Consider the following 19,965-nt stretch of genomic DNA (forward strand, 5'->3'; position numbering starts at 1 on the left):
CTCTGTCTAGGGATGTGCAGCTGCTGAGTTGAAGTGCACAGAACAGGTTGATGGCAGCTGCTATTTTAAAATTCATGAAGCCTTAAAGCATTACTGGATGATTTCAGAGCTTGGAGATAAGTAGACAAAATAGTCCAACAGGGGGGAGATGCTGATGTAGTAGCAGCCATAATAGTGTGTGATGCTGCACACATCCCTGCTTCTGAAAACCCACTCATCCATCTTGTCAGGGAAAATTGCTGTGATTCTGTTTCACAGCGGAGGTGGTGGGAGGAAAGAGACAGATGCATATTTTCCTCTGATCAAGGAGAAAAGGCCAGGGTATACACCACTTACCCTCCTGAAGCCACCCTGCCCCCTCTGTGAAGGGCTTAAAAACTGGGAATGGCAAGTATTCAGTAGGAAAGGCATAAGTGGACATGGCCCCAGAGAAAGAAGGCTTTGGAGCTGCTCTGCTAGTACTTGTGAGATGCTTTGCCCTCCCTGCCCTGGTGGGCCCTCTTTTCTCAGGACTTTGCTCCAGCTTTACAGGACTGAAGAAAATGCTGGGCTAAAATGGCTAAATGCTGGGAGCCAGCAGGTTCTTCCTGTGCTTCACTTGCCAGCTCAGGCTTGAAAACTTCTGGGTTAGAGTAGATCTGTGCCAGCCAGGGGAAGTTCAGACAAACAGCATAAATGCCTAATTTATGTACCTCTACCCAAAAGTGTTACCCAGCGTGGGCCAAAGCAGCTGCTGCCTTAAGTTGGAGGCATATCAGAGCAGCCATCCCTTCCTGCCACAGACACACCCTAATCATCCAGATTCCCCTTACATCCCTGAGGAGGGGATCATCCTACTCCGCACATGTGGCTGAAGCAGCCCAGCAGCATGAGAATCATGGGATGGAGACAGGAGATTTTGCACCTTTGACCTGAGTATGGGTGCCTATGTAGCAAGAGCCGCCTCTAGCTTTTTCCCATGAGAGAGAGATGAGGAAAATTTATCGCCCTGCTCCTGCCCATCCCTACCCCTTGAGTGCCCACTGGTTCTCACACAAATTCTTCTCCTGTACCAGAGTGAGGACCCAAGCTCCTGCTTTGCCAGGGGCAGTGGGAGGCACCTAAGTCAGTGCCCAGTGTGATTTTTCACCTGGCCATTGAAGACCATGGTAAGATGCAGACTTGTCCAATCACATTACCTGACCCTTTAGCATATTTTGTACCATGTGTGTACATCTTTAGCAACTTGCTTGGTGAAACTCTGTACTGGATACATGAGTAGGAAATAATTTCCAAAAGCTGCAGGTTAAAAAAAACAACCGAAACTCTACCAGAGTGGTATTTTCTCTTGGAAACAATTTGTTATCCTGGTTTAAAGATGGTGACATGTTCCACAAATATCCCACTTGTGACTTTTCAATTCCTCTTCAAATTTCCCCATGGACACATGGTCCATGTGGTGAGTTCAAGTCTGCCAGGGACATGCTCATTCTCACCAACCCCATCATCCTGCTCTCCTCAAGCCCAGAATCCTGGGCCTGGCAGAGCAACTCCCACAGTGAAGAAATATTTAACATGTGTTAAGTATTGTATTAACATGTTTAAGCAGTATTTGGTTTGTCCAGGCTGTCACCGTGCTTTTGACATGAATTAGCTCCAAGAGTTTTGGCCCCAGCTTGCAGTCCTGGTTTCAGTCTGTCCCTGCAGTTCTGGGAATCAGCTCTCCTGTGCCCTTTGGCTGGGCAGCACAGGGCCTCCAGGGAGGAGACATACAGGTGACATGCCTGGGCTGAAGAGGTGCACATAGCCCTGGGTGGGGAACAGTGCTGCTGGCACCGCACGCCCCTGCCCAGACCCTCTGGTGCCTCTGCACAGAGCATCATCTTTAACATGCTCAGTCCCCCTTCCCTCAATTAACACCATCAGGAAGACTCAGATGCAAATAAAGAGTGAAGGTGGCCCAGGAAGCTTCAAGGCCCAGGGATCAGAAACAACAGGGACTGCCCACTAACTGCAAGGCACAGAACCTACCTGCCTTTCCTGACACAAGGAAAGAAGGAAGTGGTCTTTTGACTTACCTATTTTATTTTATAAAATAAACCTTACTGGACTTGCACTTGAGTAAGGACAGCAAGTTTCCCCTGTACAGATTAATCTACTTCCACACTTTCTACTCAGCATGGAGTAGTTTTATTGCTCACATACATAATTCAGAAGCATACTGAAAAGGCAAAACCTACATTCCATGCTCAGACATCCAGCAAACAGTTAATAAAACCCATTCTAGTATGGTTTAGAGTTTATGTGAAGTAAGAGTAAAGCCTGACCTGTTTCCAATAGCTACAAAATTACTCCAGGGAAGATAAAGGTGTGATTCCTTTTAGATGTAGCTATTTTCTGTCCAAGGAAAAAGGCCTACGCATCAGTCCTTCCTATCATATATCTCCAGAGAAAGCAACAGCCAACCCACACACTCCTCTGCTGTGGATTGCTCAGCACTTTGTTCCACAGCAATCTGTAGGAGAAACTCAACCTTCCTGTTAAATGCTTGGGGCTCAAATTTTTAATGCTGTAGAACAGATCTCTAAGGCACATGAGAAATTTGAGCTCATTCCTAACAGCCTATCAGCATTCAGGCTATTACAGGTGCAAGCAAAACAGCAGCTTTGAGGGAGAAAACAGTTCTGTTATAACCAGAATTCTTACAGACACTTTTGTATTTTCATGTTTAATGAAGGGATCTTTCTTTTATCTCCTACAAAGTTTTCCACCAAGGGCTTTCCAAGCATTGTATAAAGGCAGGTAATGATTCACATCATTAACACTCCCATTTTACAAACAGGAAATTGAAGTCTCCAGAGAAAATCATATGAATAGCTAAATACAGAAAATCCAAGTCCCCCCAAAAAAGAAATGGAATCAAAGCCTCCTGGCAAAAGTCCCCTTTCCAACTACGTTTATTTAGTTGCTGTGCAGCTTTTTTTTCCTTTTTTTTTCCTTTAGAAATAACCCAAGCAGTCAAATGAGAGAACAGCAAGGAGATTGCAAGCTTTGACATACTTACTTCTACACTGCTGGCATTAGTACAAAAATAAAGATTTTTATTAACTAGTTTACAAAAATAAATTCTATTGAGTCCCAGAGGATGTCAATGGGAGGTTTACTTGACTTTGGAAGATAAAGCCTGTTTGAAACGTCTCTTTAGATCTTGCATGTTGGGAGATTTGGGCCGAGGGATGATGGATGACCGCCTCCTGTCCGTGCTGCTGGCATGCTGTAGTTTGCTGACCTCCTTGCAAAGGTACTGGAAGACATCACAGACACCTTGGGAGTCCTCACTGGTGGAGATTTCCAAGAACAGGCTGCCCAGTTCATCTGCCAGCTGTAGTCCCTCTTTTGCCTGTACTTGCCTGGCGTGGAGGAGGTCTGCTTTGTTCCCCACAATAATGATGGGAGTCCTGGCATCAGGGTGCACCTTGCGAATGTGCTGGTAGAGAGGCTGGACAGACTGGTAGCTGCTGTAGTCTGTGATGGAGTAGACCAGCAGGAAGCCCTCTGCCCACTTCACACACCGAGACAGGGAGTCCAGCACCTGCACACAGTCCTCTTGCACCTGTGGTACAACAGAGAGCACAGATTCGGCATTGGGTCATGAGAGTATGAAGATCAAGCACAGCACCATCAAACGGGTCCAAAGGGAAGCCTGAGCTCTGTCTCAGGTGATCCAGTCTCGGCATACAGGAAATTTGGGCTCAAAAGCTGAGCCTTTAGGTAGCAGAGGAGAACCGATTGATCCAAAACATCTCAGTACCTGAATGCATCCCGGCGTGTCTTGGATCTGCACGGCAACGTGGTCCCCGTCCAGATGTACGAGCCGGGAGTAGAGGTTGCCTGTGGAGCAGAGAGCCGTGAGCCCGGACGGATGCGGGGCCCCGCCGCGCCCGGCCCCGCCGCGCCCCGCCCGCCTCACCTGTGTTGGGCTCGTAGTCGCCGATGAAGCGCTTGGTCAGGAACCGCACGATCATGGCTGAAACACAGAGCGCCGCGTTAGTTGGGACGGACGGACGGACAGACGGGGGAAGAGGACGGGCAGGGGAAGAGGACGGGCATCCCCGCACTCACCGCTCTTGCCGACGCCGCGGGCACCCAGCACGGCCAGGCGGACCTGGGCGCCGGGCGGCCCCGGAGGGCACTCGGCGATGGGCGCCAGCAGGAAGGGCTGGGACATGCTCGGCAGGCGCATGGGACAGGCGGCTCGGCGGCCGGAGGGCTCGCACGGCTCCGCTCGGTTCGGTGGAGCCGAGCGGATTTTAAAGGCCCCGGCGGCGGCTCCGCCCTGGGGCCGCCCCGCTGCCGCTGCACCGCCCCCCGCCGTACCGCCCTCTCCGCTCGATTTACCCACCCGGCTTCTACCTCTCCCTCTTTCTCCCACCCTCCCCACTGCCAGGGCGTGGAGTGGTCCGCACAGGCACAGCCCAGGGGTCTGGCGGACAGCCTCGGCAGGCTGTGCAACCTGCGTCCCACGGCAGGGGCGAGCATCCTGCCGGGCATGCCCCCCGCCCGAGGAAGACAGGCAAATGCACCACCCTCTCAGCAGTGAGAGACTCCAGTCTTGAAAGAAAGGAAATGATTATTTTACCTCATACTATTTTGTTTCTATACCCGAACATATCCTTCTACAGCCAATGTTGAAAACTCAGCTTGTGGATCAAACAACAGCCAGCCCTGAAACCTAAGTGGTCTTGATTGGGCCCTTTGGGCTTTTGAAGTAGAAAAGTTTTGGAGAAGAATGGTACTCCCAATCAGGCCAGTCCTATTTAAGGACAGCCTCAGACCTGCAAGCAGCTGTGCAGATGTTTCAGTCTCCACAAACCATTGCCCTGGCTCCTGCTTCTGCTCTGTGCTGCCCTGCAACTGTGTGAGTACTTAAAAAATAAATAATCCATTCAGAGGCTGCTTTCATTTTTATCAGGGAGATAGCACATGCCAGCAGGATACAACATGGAAAAGGACAGTGGATGGTACTCAAATGGACTGATCTCATGGCACAGAGGGATGGAGTCACCGTGAGAGCTGCAGATGGCTTGGACAGCCCAACAGACCCTGGATGCTCACACACAGGCAGCTGAGTTAAGACAATCCTAATTACATCAGTTAAAGTAGTACCTGCAGAAAAGCATAGTGGAAGAAGCACTGTTGATTATTTGTGCTACTTTAGTGCCCAAGAACCCTTATGGGTTTCTTTTCACTTCCAAAAACTATTGCCCCTGAAGTTTCTACTTTACTCCCAATCAGGCCAACAAGCTCTTTTCTTTTGGGAAAGAAGACTTCTCTTGTATCACTAAAAGCTTTTGGTTTCCAGAGGTTCCCGCTATCGTCACCTTCCCCTAGTGTCAGGGCATCGCTTGCCTTTGGCCTCACTCACAGAGCCAGCAGCAGCTATTTTTATACACTTCTTTACAAAAGAGCTATCAGAGTACATTCAGTGTGCCCCTGAAAGAATGCTACTGAAACGAGTCCGTTCCAAGCAGAAGATTCCCAGGTGCTGAGCTGTGAAAGCAGCATTGAACAACTGTCCTCAAACCTTGAAGGAGCTGTCTCTTTCTCCTGTACAACTCGAGCTGCCTTGCCTGCTGCTGGGAGCACCCCCAAAGAGAAAGTGGGGGTGGTCAAGCAGAGAGATAATGTTGCCCAAGCCCAGGCAGGACACCCTGTGAAGGAATTAATGTGCAGGATGTGATGGACTGTGTCTCTATCAACACCTACCCAGGTACAACAGGAGCAGCTCAGTAAATTGAAGCATTTGGGGCCCAGATTAGCTGTCCCCATGCTGCAGACTAAGCACCCCTGGCATGTGTGAGGCTCCAGGCTATTCCAAGGGGCCTTTCTCTGCTCTGCAGGCCCGACTTGGAAGTGCCAGGCTGTACTTTTTTAACCTCCTCTGTAGATGGCCAATCCCACTATCCCTATGGCCCATCACGATCCCCTTTCCCTACAGTGCCAGGTATGCCATACTGCTGCCTGACACATCCCCGTTCCAAGCTCTGGCAACATTCAACAGCAGTACTTTTGGGGGGAGAGTAGGTGGCTTGTTCCTGTGATGGTGGCATGGAAAACATCCTGAGAACATCTGGAGCTTCTTTTTTTATTATTTTTCTGAGTTCCTAAGCTGTATGGGTGCTGTTGGTGGGAGCAATGTTCCTACCCCATGCAGCCTCTGTATGGTTCCTCCTCCCACTTCCCAGTCCTGCCTTTTCACTGACCCTCCCTGCCTGATACTGCCTACACAGTGCTCAGGAAACCTCAAATCCTGCTGTTGCCAATAGGCTAAAAAAGATGAAGCTGACAGCTCAGAAGGCAGCTTCCTTGCCGCTTCTCTCGGAGATAACAGGAGATTTTGCCAGGGGTAAAGGTTTGTGGCTGTAAAGGAGCCTCAGAACAGGACTGCAGAGAACTGGTTATAGCTCATGGGTTTAGTGTGTAAAACCCTTCCAGAGCAAGTCAAAACTGGTGACTCCAAACCCTGTAAGGAACATGCTTCATGTTTCAGCTCAGAACTGGAGATGTCTCTACAGGCAGTTCTTCAGCTTTTCCCAATTCACAGATCTCCCTCTTTCGTCAGGATTGTGCAAAAACAGGGCAGCCAAACACACAGGAAGCAAACTTCAGCAGCTGAGATCAGGTACTGAGATCTGTTAAGTGTCTGGGCTGTGAAACTTCAGATGAGTGTGGAAAACCCCCACTTCACTAAGTGCAACAAACAGGCTACACCTTCGTTTATTTGTCCTCTTTCCAAACATTAAAAACAAACAAACAAAAAAGGTTATTTTCTTCCTGTACAAACCCAGATTCATTTTCAGTCATTTCTGGGAATCCTGACCAAGAAAACCTTCCCAACCTCACTTCCCAGCCCAGAGGGCTTATAAATATGCATTTACAACCAACTACCATTGGCATAGTGACCTTAAAAACACTTTTTCTAAATGAATTGAATAGTGTTGCAATGCAGTGTCTCTGGGAGCACAGCTCTTAAACAAGACCACTGTAATGCTGTCCAGTCTTAGTATTCCAATTTGTTTAAAGTAAGTTCAAAAAGTTTAGAACTGTGCCCCACTTATGTTAATAATTTCATCATGCTGCTACAGCTAATCCGCCGTGATTTTGACAAGTGAGTACTAACCGAACATAGAACTAAAATAGCCTAGACATGCATGCATGAGAAGCAAATTTAAAATGCCATCACCAGTCTGTATCCAATAGCCTCCCACTTAATTCCTACAAAGCCTAGTGGAAAATGATGCTTATCTTGTAGGGCAAATACCACTTTTAAATGGCTGTGGAAACTGACAAGCTAAAGAGCTTGATAAAGCACACAAATCTTGCTGCTCCAAGAAAAGCCCCTTGACCATAAAAGCCAAGTGCATATGGTGCACAGCTCTACTGTCATGGAGCAGCCTGCTAAGGGGCATGCTCCTCCAAGTCACTTCCAAAGTCATTCCACATATACAGCCTGCTGCATCTTCTGAAATGGGAGCTTAAGAGAACTTCAAACACAGCAATCTGCTCACTGGAACTTGGAAACTCCAGCCCATCCAACCTAAAGCCCTTCACCCTTAGATACCAGCCCAAGCCAGACTCTGAATTCAAGGTCTGAAACCTACATTCCATGGGAATGGGAACACCCACCATCGAGAGTTAGGTAAAAGCAAACCTCATAGAAGTGTGTTCCCTACTCCCACGCTTACAAGCTGCCCTGCAATTCACTGTTCAGCAATGCTCAGCAGTGTACACCTACAAACAGCTTGAGATCACTTGCTGCTCTAGTACTTCTCTCTGTCTACACGTAGACATTAGTTTTACATCACTTACTGAAGGTAGCTGAGCAATGCCTGACATGACATTTCAAGGTAAACTATTATTTACCTGTAACTACAAAACAAGCCTGAGACTGTGCGTTTTCAAGGCTAACCAAGCAGGTTCCCTTCAGCAGTCTCTAGAAGGTTACACACTGCTTCAAGCAAAGCTCACTAAACCAGCACTGGTTAGTAAACAGTCAGCTGAAGATCTTCTTCCATTTAAGAACTGCACAGGTGGCAGTGGGCTTTTGTGAGACATGAGTAAATCTGGGATGAGAGGAATTCACTGCAACATTCAACAGGCATGCAATAAACATATAAAATGAAAGTGTTTAGTAGCTATACCAGCCAATTAAAATGTTAAAAATCAAAATACAAAGGCTGGCAGTTCTGGTTTCTAAACTACCACTATTTTGTAAGAAGGCTTATTGCATGGGGATGCTGTAAACATTATTTTGCAAGTTACACTGGTGGAAGAACAAAATTTGCCTAGACATTTCCCTAGAGGTTGTTTTCAAAAATGGTTTCAACAATTCCTCAGTATTCATGAGGCCCCTTAGCCAATACCTTGCATGAATGAAATCTGAAACACCTTATCTCTTTTCCTACCAAAAAAACCCAAAAAACCCAAGCCTTTAAGTGGCACTGGGTGATTCTTGATACAAGTTCTTAGTCTGCTGGTGAAACAGTCCATGGCCTCTCATAATAGCTCATGATCATTACTAAGCACTAGCAAGTTTCAGTGTTCCTAGCATTTATCATCCATAGAAATGATGAAATTCGTCAGCAAAAGCTGCAGATGATTTAAATGACTAAGCATCATGGTAAATGCAAGCTAAATAAATAAACTTCAATAAAAGAAGGTTTCTAAAGCATCTGTTCAAACACAAAAGCCCCAAACCCAACTAAATGAATCAGCCACAATCACATACACTTGTCCAAAACCATATCTTTAGTTTATTTTTTAAACATACATTATGCCATGAATTCATAAGGAATTGGCTCCAGCAGCTCTGGATCCTTGCCATTAGTTCTCACGAAGTGTGCTTCTCTTGGTGGAGCAGGCTGTAAACAGAAAAATAAAAAATGAAAACTCATGACATTACAGCTCAAAAGCATTTTTTCAGAAAATAACAATTTGTCAACCATTTAGTGCCTTATTATGTAAACATTACAGTGATTTTACCATTCCTAGTCTCATAAATTTCATTCAAAGAGTAGCAGTAAGAAAATGATCTGCCAGAAAATGTTGCTCTTGCTGCTAAAGGTGCTTTACTCTCTCTGCAGCTCACCAACCCAATGAACACGGAGTGATGCATCCCTGCAGCTCCAGAAGCAATAGCCATTACCTCTTCTCTGAAATCTGGTTATTAATTCTTTCCTTCAAGGCTCACATTAGAACCTGTTGCAACTGAAAATTCACCAAAACCAAAGACTCTACTGACCCTAAAACCATCCAGAGCTGCTGCTGCTGCAGACAAGCAACAACAGAGGAAGTAGCCAAGCATTTGTTCAGAGCTACAACTACAATTTTCATCTGGCACAGAACAGTGCTCAGGCACCAAACATCCCAGACAGCCCAAATGCCCATGCACTGCATGAGGCCACTACTCCAAGAATGCAGTCTTCTCCTGCTCAAGGACTGTGATCTCAACAGAAACATTACCTGACGTTTCAGTTGAACCCAAATGCCTTTTTCTTTTGCTTCCTTTTTCTTCCTTTCATTTTCCTTCACACGCTGCAGAAAGCTGTCTCTGCTCTTGGAATGTTTAATATGCTCTATACGCACATTAATTCTCTTGGCCAGAATCTTGCCCCTAAGAAAGGCAAGCAGTTTTTAATCTTCACTTGAAAAAACGCCACATTAAATCAAGACTTACAGACCTTACAGAACTAACTCCATAAGTTCAATTACAGATCATTTTTGGGCAATACGTCAAAACACAGCTGCAGATGCATCAGATATAACTTACATATAACTAAAAGCTTATTATTATATAACAAGGTCATGTATAACAATGTGCTGACAATTTCAGATTAAAATTGTGGAGAATACATAGTTTTAGCCTCTTAGCATACAAGCAAGTAATTTTATAACAAATGCACAGCAACCAGGCTCCTGGAACCAAAAAAAACCCCCCAACTTGTCTTTTTTTGACTCAATTGTACAAAATTCAGCTGGATACACCTACATACTAGTATTTAAAAAGGGCTTTGATGCCAGCACACTGGCTGTGTGAAGCCCTGCTAGGTAATGTGACTTTAGGTGTTAAGAGAAACAAAAAATGTTTCCTCTGACAGGATCCAAGTCAAATGAGCATCATTTGCTTGGGTTATAAAAAGGAAATACACTTTACCCACCTTGAATGACCAATCAAGACAAGAACTGTCTAACTGGTAAAGTGAAAGGAGGGTGCAATCACAGTTCAACTTTCTCAAATACCAAGTTTCAATACATAGAATTTCATTACTTACTTAACCTGCTTGTTAACAATAATGCCCACAGCGTGCTGAGTAACATTATACACCCTTCCAGTCTTGCCATGGTAACACTTGTGGGGCATGCCTTTTTGAACAGTACCCATGCCCTGTTAAGAAGCAAAAAGAAAAGGAGGGAAAAAAAAAAGGAGTGGGAGGGGAAAAAAGGGTTTTTCTTTAAGAAGTAACTTAAAGTATACATTTCAAATTATTTGAGATTTATTACAAAATATTCCCATTTTACCATAAAGTTGGAATTTATTGCCATGCATTTTGCATCTGAAGACTACCAAATTTTGCTACATCAGTTCTGGTAGCTTTCAGTGTCGGTGAAATGACAGATCACTTTGCTTCCAAGACAAGCAAGCAATCACAAGAGACATTCATCATCAAGCTCCAGCGCGTGAGGAAGCGTCAATTCTGAACAATACATTCTCCAAGTTAAACAACAAACCAGCAAAATTAAACTCCACCTTCCATGTGACTGCTACAAGAACATGGCATTCCAAATGAAACCAAAGGATTCAACCAAATAGGAATCCTTGATGAAAGGCTTTCACATTCACTGCAATTCAGTTGTGAAAGTACAGTTGACTTAAAAAAAGTCCTAATATATGCCAAGTGATGGGAAATGCTGCTTCACTTTTCCCTCCTTTATTAATATATATGATGTATCCTCCCATTTATTTCTTGATTTTTAGTTTTAGTATAGCTTTGCAATCACTTATGAACCACAAATCATGGCTCATAACAGAGTATCAACTAAGTGACAGCTGAGGCTCCTAGGAAAGCTGTGCCAGTAGCCAGCTCAAATATTGGCTATGGCATACCTCCCTTTTGCAGCTGAACACACCAAAACAAAGCACAGCCATATTATATGTATCTACAAAACCCCACATACACCAGCATGTGACACTGGCTCGGTAGCACTGTCATTCCAATACTGCTCCCTAAGTGAGCAGCAGGCACTTGTGTTGGCACATGTGACCCAAACAACAAGAGCCCACCCCAAGGAGCTGGAGACTGTTCAGGACCACACTGCTTCAGCTTTTAGTCACACAGCACTGCAGAAAGTACCTTGATATCAACTATGTCACCCTTCTTGTAGATCCGCATATAGGTAGCCAGAGGGACCACTCCTGTTAAGAGATACAAATTTGGATACTTAGGAAGCCTGGAATTTCACACACACATTAAAAGGATGAGGGACACAGATCATGCATATGATACAGTTTTCCTAAATACCTCAAAAATCAAACCATGCTTTTTTAAAGCAGTAATTACACACTTCAAATTTTTAAAATGACCAGCTGAAGAAAAATCAGATTTGTTTTCCTAATGCCAAGATTGAAGAGACATTAAACTATTTAATATATCAATATAGATGCAACTGCTTATTGATCAGAGGAAAAACCCCTCTATGTTTTAAGTAACTGCTGAAATACTTTCCTCACCTTCAAATTAATTTTCAAGCACTGACAGATTTAGCACTGTGGCTACTGTGAAACAACCAGAATACCAAAGCATTTGTAGTAAGAGCTCAGAGCTCTGTGTATAGTTCTACAGTTTTTAGCCCAAGTTGTCAGAAATCCCTTGGCACAAGCCTTTATTTCACAGCCCATCCCCAGGGAGTGCAGCTGTCCATCAGGGCAGTCAGTGGATGCAGTGCTGGTACCGCCAGGGACACTCACCATGCTTACGGAAGGGCCTGGAGAACATGTAACGCGTTCCCCTCCTCTTTCCCTTTGTGTTCGTCATTTTGGCTGGTTACTGTAAAAAATTAAGGCAAATTATTCACAGCTATCAGTTCACTCACCACAAAGCTGACGGAATTCTCAAGTATTTCAGATTAATGGACCCTTTAAGCCTATTCAGAATGACACTGCTTCAGTTCAAGCAATTAGGCATCCAAAGAAATCAGAGCTTATAGGACCACAGCTTAACTCAGGTTAGAATGGATGCCAGCAAGGTACTCAGTTTAACTCCTGCTTACAGCAAGGTCTACTGAGGTCAAGCCAAGCTACTCAAGAACTTTTTCCACTCAGGTCTTGAAACTTGACTGGAGAAAGTTCTTGAGTAGGATCAAAGAATATACAGCATTAGAAGATACCCGCAAGGACCAACTCTGTCGAGAACACCTGAAGAGTCACAGAATGTAACTGAGAGCATTGTTCAGAAGATTATTGAACTCTCTAGGGCTGGTGCTGTGACCAGCTTCCCCAGGGAGCCCGTTCCAGTGCCCAACCACCCTTGGGGTGAAAAACCAAACCCTGATACCCAACTTAAAACCTTCCCTGACACATCTTCATGCCACTTCCTCGGGTCCCATCTCTGGTCACCACAAAGACCAGTGACTGCCCCTCCACTTCCACTCATGCAGTAGCAATGAGGAGCAGCTGCTCCTTGTATTACTTTCCCCCAAGACCTTACTGCATAGCCTTCCTAGGGAGCATATTTGGAGGCCTGGCTATTACCATTAACATTATTCCCCTTATATCCAGTCTGAGCTTCTCCAGCTTCAGCTGGTTGTTCCATGCTTCCACAGGCCCTTGCCAGGCACCAGGATACATCCGCTCGCTGTGAGATGTCCCTCGATGACACCTGACCCTGTCCCGTTCCCTAAGCCCCTCCTTACAAGGCACCCATAAGGCAGGATCCCCACCACAACATTCACAGGAAGGCTCACATGCTCCGCAGGCCTACGCGGCCATCCCGGCATTGTCGGCCCCGAGGAGCCGCCCCTGTGCCGCCTGCCCTGCCCCGACATCCCGCCGGGGTGGCCGGGCCCGCCGCCACGTGCTGCAGCGCTGCTGCTCCGCACCAGCACCCGCCGCGGGCCTCGGCGGCCCCTGCCTCCCTCAGCACCCCCATTCCTCCCACCCTCAGCACCCTCAGCACCCCCCTCCCGCCCGCCCCCCGCAATCCGCCCGGCACCGCAACCCGCGGCCTCCTCGCTCCCCCACTCCCCGCCCTAGGAAGGCCGTGGTGCTCCCATCAGAGCCGGCGGTCCCCCGCCCGCCCCCGCCGGCAGCAGGAGCCCTCCGGCCGTGTCCCCGCTCCATGTCCCCGCCACCCCGCATCCCCAGCGCGTCCCGCGGAGCGGCGGAGGGGCGCGGGCGCTCACCGTGCGTGCGCACAAAATGGCGCCCCGGCTCCAAAGGAAGAGGGCGGTGCCGCGCCCGCCCTTAACAGCGGGGCCTCGGCGGGGCTGCCCGCGCCGCGCCTGACGGGAAAGGGACGGCCTGAGGGGCAGCGAGCCCCGAGATGGTGATCCCGAAAAACGGCAGCGGCACAAGGCTGATCCTGCGGCTAAAGCAGGGAGTAACGCCGCGGGTTTTAGGGCTGTGCATGTGTTTTCATGGCAACGGGCAGAAAGCGATGCACAGGAAGTTCCGGATGAACGTGAGGAAGAGCTTGTTTCCTGTGCGGTGACCGCGCACTGGAACAGGACGCCCAGAGAGGTTATGGAGCCTCCCTCACTGGAGATATTAAAGAACTGTCCGGACGCAATCCTGCGCCGTGTGCTGTGGCACGGCCCTGCTGGAGCAGGCAGTCTGGACCAGATGCCCCTTCCAGCCTGAGGCACCCTGTGACTCTTTGAGATGGGGATGGGAGAGGTCTGGCAGCGCGGGTGTCGGGAGCAGGGAAGACGAGCGAGATGTCTGTCAGGGATCCCGAGGAGCGAGTCCTGCGGTGAGCAGCTGGCCCGCCATCCTTGAGGAAACAAGTTTGGAAATGTAGAACATAAGCAGCCAGCAGGGTGTTTTACGACATGAAAGTAGTGCGCCAGCATTTAAATTGGCAGTGTGAGGCTGTTGGCGCTGCTGTGTGTCAGTCACGGCTGCCCGACCGGAGATCCCGCATTCCCGGGCAGGGAAGCGGGCTGGGAGAAGCATGCTAACAACCAGATGCGAAGAGGCTGCGCAGGTTTGGGTTTTCTTAGTATTGTAATGAGGTTTTTCGTAGTATGATGCCATAATCTTCAGTTTGTATGGCAGAGATTTCCACCAGATAAATAAAGCCCGGATTCTCCACGAAGAGCCCTTCCAGTGCCACAGGTTGCATGGGCTGCGAGAAGGAAGGGAGTGGTGAGCAGGTTCCCGAGCCGGCAGTGACTCGCTCTGTTTGTGCATCTCCGGTATCGGAGCAGACAGGAATCACCTTGGGAATCACTGATTGCAGTGAGACAAGAGAGGGCCTCCTTCCCCCAGGCTAAACATGCAGGGACGGTTCAAAACTTGTCTCTGTTGAGGAGTTGCCCTACTGCAAAATTCTTGTTTTGAATGAACGAAGCACTTATTTAATTTAGGGGAGGAATGATTACTTAAAGTGGGGTATAAAATCCTTCTTGATCCTCTGACTAACCTCACGGTTCTACTGATATTGTCTTGCAAAACTCAAGCCTTTTCAATCATCACTTTGAAGCAAGTTTATGGATCACAAGAATGAATATAGAGGATTAAATTCACTATCGTGTTCTGCTTGCAGAGCTGCCTGGCAGGACGTGTTCTAACAGACAGGCCCTGTCTCCACATGAAACCTCTTGGAGTAAAGTGTTATATTTAGAAAAATGTGTCTGTACTCCATCCCTTCACCATGAAAAATCTAGAATTTACAGCACCTGATATCTATGCAGAGAAAAATCTATATAATTTAATATGCATTCAGCCTACATACCATGAAACTTTTCCAAGCATGAGGATCATTACAAGCCTGAACAGCTCTTTGGTGAGAAAGTGCATTGACAACAGATTTCAGAGAGGATATCAAGCAAAGTAAAGACAGGAAGCCAAATCCTAAAAGGCATTATTGGGTAAAGGAAGCTAGGCAGTTGCAGTGAGTGAGCTGAATGCCTTAATCTTACCAGTGATTTACATGGAGGACATATCTCCACATCCACCTGGAAGGAACAGGGAAGAAACACCACGTGTTCAAACCCATGTCCACAAACAGAACACGTATGGAAACACGTATGGAAAGTGTCATTCATAAGGGAGTGGTAACTGGGAACTTACTTGAACTCTGCTCTGTTTGTGGCCAAGTAACACATTGAGAATTTGCTACATATTTTTTCCTGAATAAATCACATGAGAGGTTGATTCAAATTTCTGTAATGTTTTTTATTCATAAATTTACCTGTATTAGCACATTCCCAGGATCCTTCTTTAGCTCCATGTTTCAAAGAAACAGTCATGTTTCACAGTTTGTCTCCATTGAATCATTCCCTAGGCATGCTGAGTCTGATCCAGAAATCCATCTTACCTACCAGCGTTTGATACATGGTTTCCCAAAACTGAGACCTGATGAGCAGTTAAAGACTGCAAAGCCTTTGCATATTGCTCATAAAAAGATTTCTTAATAATGGCTGTCTGCAGCAGATAAAGGTGCACAATTTGTGGGGTGAGGTCTGGTCTGGAAGCTGGAGCTAGGAGCCAAGCAGATGTGGGGGAGACCTGCAGCTCTGCATTCCAGACTGCATGTGCTCCCCTTCCTGCCCTGCCCTGCCCTCTCCTAAGCCCAGCCTAAACTGCTTTTCCCTGATCAAACCGCAAGTTGTAGGATGCAGACTCCAATTTCTCCTAGGCTGTAGGCAAGCACCACATCTGGTTCTGCTCCAGAAACACCAGGTACTCAAGATGGTGAACACAAGTAGCAGCAATCCACAGCTTAACACAAAGATCCAAAACACCGTGAAGGTCCCAGACTGGTGCTCCACCCATTGACGTACTTCGAAAATCTTTCTGCACCATGGTAAACTGTTTCCTTCCCACTTTGCCTGGTGTGGAGGTAGAGCAAGACAGGGAAAACAGCTTCAGTGGGAGCCAATTCAAAAATTGCTGGGGAAGGGAGCTTGAAAGGGAGGGCTTATTAGAAGCCAGAGGAGTGGAGAGTACATAAACATCACTTTGTTTTTTTCAGAGTGAAAAGTACCATGCCAAGCCCCAACCGCTTTCAGTCCCCAAGTTCCCACAGTCAGGATTCTGGTGTCTTCTCTGGGAGAGCCCTATTCTCTTCTGACATTTCTCTGCAGCATCTGTGTGGATGATGGCTCTCTGTAAAGAATAAATGTACTGTGATGATTCTGCACATGGGGTTGCCAGGAATCCTTCACTGAAATTTTAATGCACAGTGGGATCTGGCTTGCTCCTATGCTTAGTGGACCAAGTGATACACACAGAGATCCTGAGTGTGACATTCCGTTTGTGTTGGGTTATTCAGCAGGTGTGTGGAAGGAATTTAAATTAATGAGGGTTTGTAAAGGGCTTTGAGGTGACAAATGAAAAATATTCCCCTTCACTAAGGTGTAGGTTTCCTGTGTCTCACAAAATGCATTCATTACATGAAAAGAAAAAAAAGATAGCTGATTAGGACTGGAGTAAAATTTTAACAGAAATAACTGAGAATAAGTGTTAAAGAGGATCAAAATCTGCAGTTCCTTTTGTGATAATGTTGCAAAACCAAGATCCTAAATTGAAAATCAAGATTGTGAAGTTAATTGGTTACCCCATCCACAGAAGTGCAGCACCTACTCTGTGCTTTTGATTGAAAAGTTACTGACCAAAGTAATCTGCCACCTCCTCAGCTGACCCAGTTATTTCATTGTTCACTTTTTCCAAAAGGATCATGTTATATGGCATCTCAGAGTCATGCTTCTGTCCCCTTTTATGGTCTCTTCAGCTCCCCCATGATTCTAGCCCTAACAACCAACCTTTTTATTTCTGTAGTTAGTTCATCCTTTATCCACAAATCCCCTTCTGTAAATGCAAGCTTGAGCCTAGTTCCATGGGAGTTAAAACCAATCAAATTAGTGTCTAATCAACCAACCTCCTTCCAAAAATGACAGTGCAGACAAACTTCTTCAAAGGACTCACTGTGGAATTGCAGAAGTGCCAGTACAGGTGGATATACTTAGCTGCATTGCCAGTGAGGCATATCGTGGGGAAAGGAATGGGAAAAATTACAGCCTTTGAGAGAAATAAAAAGGCAAAAACTCTATAGACCAAGAATTGTGATGGGGCTCAGCATGTCACACATGGGTGGAAGTTTTCATTACACTTATGATACTTACAAATTTGTTGCCAATTCAAAGTGTTCCTCGATGCAGGAGGATTGACACCACAGTGAAACAAATGGCCTTTTTTCCATCATTATCTACACTGCAGCATGAAATCTGAAATACTGAACAAGTTCCGTCATTCCACTGCTTATTTGATTAGCATGGCATTCTACCCATACAGAAATCATCAGGAACTTACAAGGAAGCAGTTTTGTAACTGTGACCATCTTCTTACAGGTACCAATTAATATAAGACATTTATCAGACTTCATTTCAAAAGCAATTAACATCCCTTTCTTTCCTTACTAACAGAGCAACTTCTCAATCAACTGGTTTTATTATTCGATGTATCCATTACTCAGTTATTCAACTGGTATCATCATTCAGTGTTCTCTCAAACTTCTTGTGTTTCCACATTTCTGTCTCTCTGTAACCTCTCCTGGGTCCAAACCAGTCACCCAGGAACAAGCAACTCCTTATACTGTCACCATCAGCTTCACTGTAGATTTACTTGTTTGGCTAAAGGTGATTAGCCACTCCTACACTGATACAGCTGATAATTACAGAAAATTCCGCTCCTTTGTCATGGAGGAACTCAGCTGCTGCCAGCAGCAAATCTGCATAAGGTGGGGATTTTTGTGGGGATTTTCTTTTGGTAATGTACGGGATATAAATATACAATTAATATTCAAATATATTTTTAAAAATCCGATCTTTCACAATCCAACCTTTAGCCATTTGCTAGCCCTCTTGGGAGTTACTACATACAGTTGAAGAACTGGCTTAATGATTAGGGTGCTATTTTCTCTTCCTTTATGTCTGATCTTATGCGTACTTCTAGCTGGAAGAACAATGCTTGCCCTTTTTCTGTAATTATTTGCACAGAATATCTCCTGTACACTTTAATTTTACCAAAGTAAATTCTCCATTCTCCTGAAGCCTCCACATACTTAGCAGGCTCTGTGCATTTTCTCCCATTCCCACACACCTCTCTTGATTATCAGTGATCCAATTTATACACAACAGTCCCAGTTAACTTGCTTACTGTGAACCCATTACTTCTGAGATACTTTCTGCTGTGTACTGAGGATGATCACAATCATCAACAAAACAAAGGTGCTGTAGTTTAAAAAGGACTGATGGATGTAACAGCACAAAGTAAAAATGTGGGTGGAATAATTGTCTCGTCTATAAATACTCTATGGCATTCTATTAGCAAATTGGCATCTGAAGTAGCCATTTGCATTTCTCATTAATTGTTCTGATTACAGCTATTAGCATAATTGTTTTTAATTACTTATGAAATGGCAAAGAACCTTGCTGGAATGAAAGGGCTATATAAAATATTGCTAGTTTCATTTCAGGTAAAGAAATGTTGTCTACTTAGTGTTAGCTGAACTCAAGTAAGCACAAATTTAAATTTCTCTTCCAGCTATGCCAGGTTAAATTTGCTTTTCTGTATGAATGCCTAAAGACAAAGTAGGCTTTTTATGATTTTAATAGTGCTACAAAATGCTGTTTTTAATAATGCATGAAGTAACCAGAGTTATTGCAAACTCATTGTAACAATCTTTCAGTAAACATTATTGTCTTGACTCTAGATTTAAATATTTGGATGCCAAAAGAAACTCCTATCCTGCTTCCATAGTATCTTCTTGAAAGAAAAAGAAGGAAGGATCACATCCAGAATCTACAGGAGTAAGAAGCCCACTGTTATCTGCATTAGAGTGCTTCACATGTGTTTATAATTCCACTTAAGTGTTCTTTCCTAGGTGCTTTAGCAGAGTTTGGATCTGTGGTCAGAAAATGTTGGCCTTCACTGAGGGATTTCCTTTCTGCCTCCTTTCCAAAGTGGGAAATGGTCTGTAGCTTCTGCCGTCTTACACATGCCAGTATCTTAAATGAGACAAGAGTCCTTGACATCACAAGGTACAAATGCCTTAAAACAGTTGTATTTTTAAAAAATACATGTGCATTTATTTTCACCCTCTTTTGAACATTTTCAGTCCTGCCATCATTTTCCAGCTTTCTAGCTGATTGAGCCATAAACTTGTTATAATAAGATGAATTTCTCAAGTAATCCTCATCACCTGATCCCAGGAACTGTGGTTGCAAGGGAGCTAGCTATCAAATATCACAAGGCTTGCGATAAAATAATGAGAGTTGGCTACACTCTGACAACCCCTGTCAGTGAGACAACAATAGCTGCTCTGAACAAAAACTGCAGCCAGAAAAGAACAAATTAATGGTCAGTCAAGGAGAAGTGAAACAGAGAATTAGCAAAGGATAAACTTGACCAAACTTTGACCAACCGAGGATAAACTAGACCAACTTTCCCGTCTTTGTAACAGGAATAGTAGGACATATATATGGAGCAGGGTTATTGTTAAGGATCAATTAATTGGTATTTGGGAAATGCTGTTGAGTCCTTCATGGAATATGCAAAATAGCAATGTGAGATAATCAGCATATGGGCTGCTCCAAGGTAGCTGCAACTTATTCAAGGGAAAGAGTCGCATGAAGGGACATAACAAGGAAAAATTCCCAGAGGGCGAATGGCAATAAGTGCTGCAGGGAGAGAGAAGGAAATGAAAT

The 19,965-nt window shown here is 45.4% G+C and overlaps 2 protein-coding genes and 2 non-coding genes across 5 annotated transcripts; all 4 read right to left on the bottom strand.

Annotated features, from left to right (window-relative positions):
* Positions 1–2,046: 2,046 nt before the first annotated feature.
* On the bottom strand, positions 2,047–4,290 carry RASL11A (RAS like family 11 member A). The gene is made up of 4 exons (XM_071434017.1): positions 4,102–4,290; positions 3,950–4,006; positions 3,791–3,870; positions 2,047–3,592 (listed from the first exon to the last, which is right to left on the bottom strand). Exons 1-4 carry the CDS (start codon positions 4,220–4,222, stop codon positions 3,140–3,142), a joined length of 711 nt encoding a protein of 236 aa, XP_071290118.1. The 5' UTR covers positions 4,223–4,290; the 3' UTR covers positions 2,047–3,139.
* Positions 4,291–8,764: 4,474 nt separating this feature from the next.
* RPL21 (ribosomal protein L21) lies at positions 8,765–13,577 on the bottom strand. 2 transcript variants are annotated; one of them, XM_071434018.1, is made up of 6 exons: positions 13,438–13,577; positions 12,005–12,083; positions 11,391–11,452; positions 10,311–10,423; positions 9,502–9,652; positions 8,765–8,900 (listed from the first exon to the last, which is right to left on the bottom strand). In XM_071434018.1, exons 2-6 carry the CDS (start codon positions 12,069–12,071, stop codon positions 8,811–8,813), a joined length of 483 nt encoding a protein of 160 aa, XP_071290119.1. In that variant the 5' UTR covers positions 12,072–12,083; positions 13,438–13,577; the 3' UTR covers positions 8,765–8,810. The 2 variants fall into 2 exon arrangements, with proteins under 2 accessions (XP_071290119.1, XP_071290120.1); XM_071434019.1 differs by lacking the exon at positions 13,438–13,577 and adding an exon at positions 12,788–12,946.
* On the bottom strand, positions 10,119–10,251 carry LOC139593363 (small nucleolar RNA SNORA27). Its single transcript, XR_011680272.1, has one exon. It is a non-coding gene; the product is annotated as a small nucleolar RNA SNORA27 (small nucleolar RNA).
* LOC139593370 (small nucleolar RNA SNORD102) lies at positions 10,629–10,709 on the bottom strand. Its single transcript, XR_011680279.1, has one exon. It is a non-coding gene; the product is annotated as a small nucleolar RNA SNORD102 (small nucleolar RNA).
* Positions 13,578–19,965: the final 6,388 nt, after the last annotated feature.

This window comes from Agelaius tricolor, unplaced genomic scaffold (genome assembly GCF_023055355.1).
Source record: "Agelaius tricolor isolate 1412-34295 unplaced genomic scaffold, bAgeTri1.0.p SCAF_9, whole genome shotgun sequence".
NCBI classification, from domain to species: domain Eukaryota; kingdom Metazoa; phylum Chordata; class Aves; order Passeriformes; family Icteridae; genus Agelaius; species Agelaius tricolor.